This window comes from Aureococcus anophagefferens (genome assembly GCF_000186865.1).
Source record: "Aureococcus anophagefferens unplaced genomic scaffold AURANscaffold_989, whole genome shotgun sequence".
NCBI classification, from domain to species: domain Eukaryota; class Pelagophyceae; order Pelagomonadales; family Pelagomonadaceae; genus Aureococcus; species Aureococcus anophagefferens.
The window spans coordinates 1-1,409 of record NW_008706197.1 but is presented as its reverse complement, the minus strand read 5'-3'; the positions used below and the strand labels follow the sequence as shown (position 1 = coordinate 1,409).

The 1,409-nt window shown below is 48.7% G+C and overlaps 1 protein-coding gene across 1 annotated transcript; it reads right to left on the bottom strand.

Moving 5' to 3' along the window:
- Positions 1-11: 11 nt before the first annotated feature.
- On the bottom strand, positions 12-1,316 carry AURANDRAFT_72882 (hypothetical protein; the record flags this gene model as incomplete). Its single annotated transcript, XM_009044892.1, has 4 exons — positions 12-581; positions 625-804; positions 920-931; positions 1,217-1,316. The coding sequence occupies 4 exons, from the start codon at positions 1,283-1,285 to the stop codon at positions 12-14; spliced, it is 831 nt and encodes a 276-aa protein (XP_009043140.1).
- Positions 1,317-1,409: the final 93 nt, after the last annotated feature.

Sequence of the window (1,409 nt, the reverse complement as noted above, 5' to 3'; positions counted from 1 at the left end):
CTGAGGATCCCCTACCAGTGGATTTCGAACGTTCCAGGGAGAAACCGAGAATCATGATAGCGTGACATGCGTGCACCCCATTGGAGATCAGATCGTGCCACCCATTCAACACTGTAGGAGAAGGCAACCTCTGTACCATCGAATTCCTCTGTGATGTCTACCTTGCGCTGAGGGTTTGTAGACACGTTGACAGAAACCACTTGGTCCTCGTTGTAGCCGATAGAAAAGTGAAGGTGTGGATAGATATAGCGCCTGATTGTCTCGAGATGTCCTAGTAAAACATCCTCTCCCTCGACTTCACCAACATAACCCCACATAGGAAGGTCTTCGACGAACATTTCGAAGTAGTAGTCGTTCTCTATCGCCTTAGTGAACATCTGAAGCTCAGACCGCGAAAAAGACTGTTCACACAGAAGGCGCCATGGAACGTTATCAAGGAAAGTCACTTCGTAGGGTGAAACGATTTTACGATCGCCAACAAGCCGCTCCCCAAAGTCCTCACGACGCTTCTTTTTCGATCGTGAGCAAAATGGCAACGAGTAGTACTCGTAAGTTTCCGATGGATTATTGAATGGACCGACCTAAGGCCCGTGAGCTAATTTACTAGCACTTTATAGAACGGACCTTATTCGCGATCACTTGCAGTGGTTCGTGTGCGGCGTAACGCGGCCCCGTCGCAATGACCATGGTCAAACCGAGCATAAATTGTAGAGTTACGACACGCATCGGCCAGGCGGAGAGAACTGCGCTTAGCATGTTGCTCGGCGACAGTCGGAGTGTGCGCGGTTTGCCTACGGCGACTTCCTAGGGGAAATGGTAGAGCCCCAGAAGGCGTCCCAGAACCTCCCAGACCTTGATGATTTGTATTCGATGATTTATATTTAGAGGTTGAAAGGCGCTGCTTGCATTTACAAATTACACTCCCTGGTCCCTATACAGGAACGGGCATGTGCAAAGCTCTACTTGCACATGCAGAAGCAGATCCAGTAGCTGACTATCTTGCTTTTGGTACAAATGCCGAGTACAGTGCACCTAACCAGAAGCCAGGAGCTAAAGACTTCCCAGCGGAATAGGCATATGGGCATCCGCATGAACTGTCTATGTGAAGTATTCGACGCTGAACGTTTTCACCCACTGAAGATAGCCTCAGAACTGAATCCAGCAGATGGACTAACCAAACTGCTCTCGGGGAACAAATTCTCTGTGTCATATGGACAGATGATGAACGATCCGATAGCGGAAGCTTCCACCCAAGACGTGGACACGGCATAGTATCGAGCATCATCCAAGATAGCGCAACGCGTCTATCGGAAAACCTGCAAGCCGAACGGATCACCAAATCACAACACAAACTTTACCAAAGGATACTGAAAAGAAAAAGTATATACCGTGTTAGAATCCGAGTATGC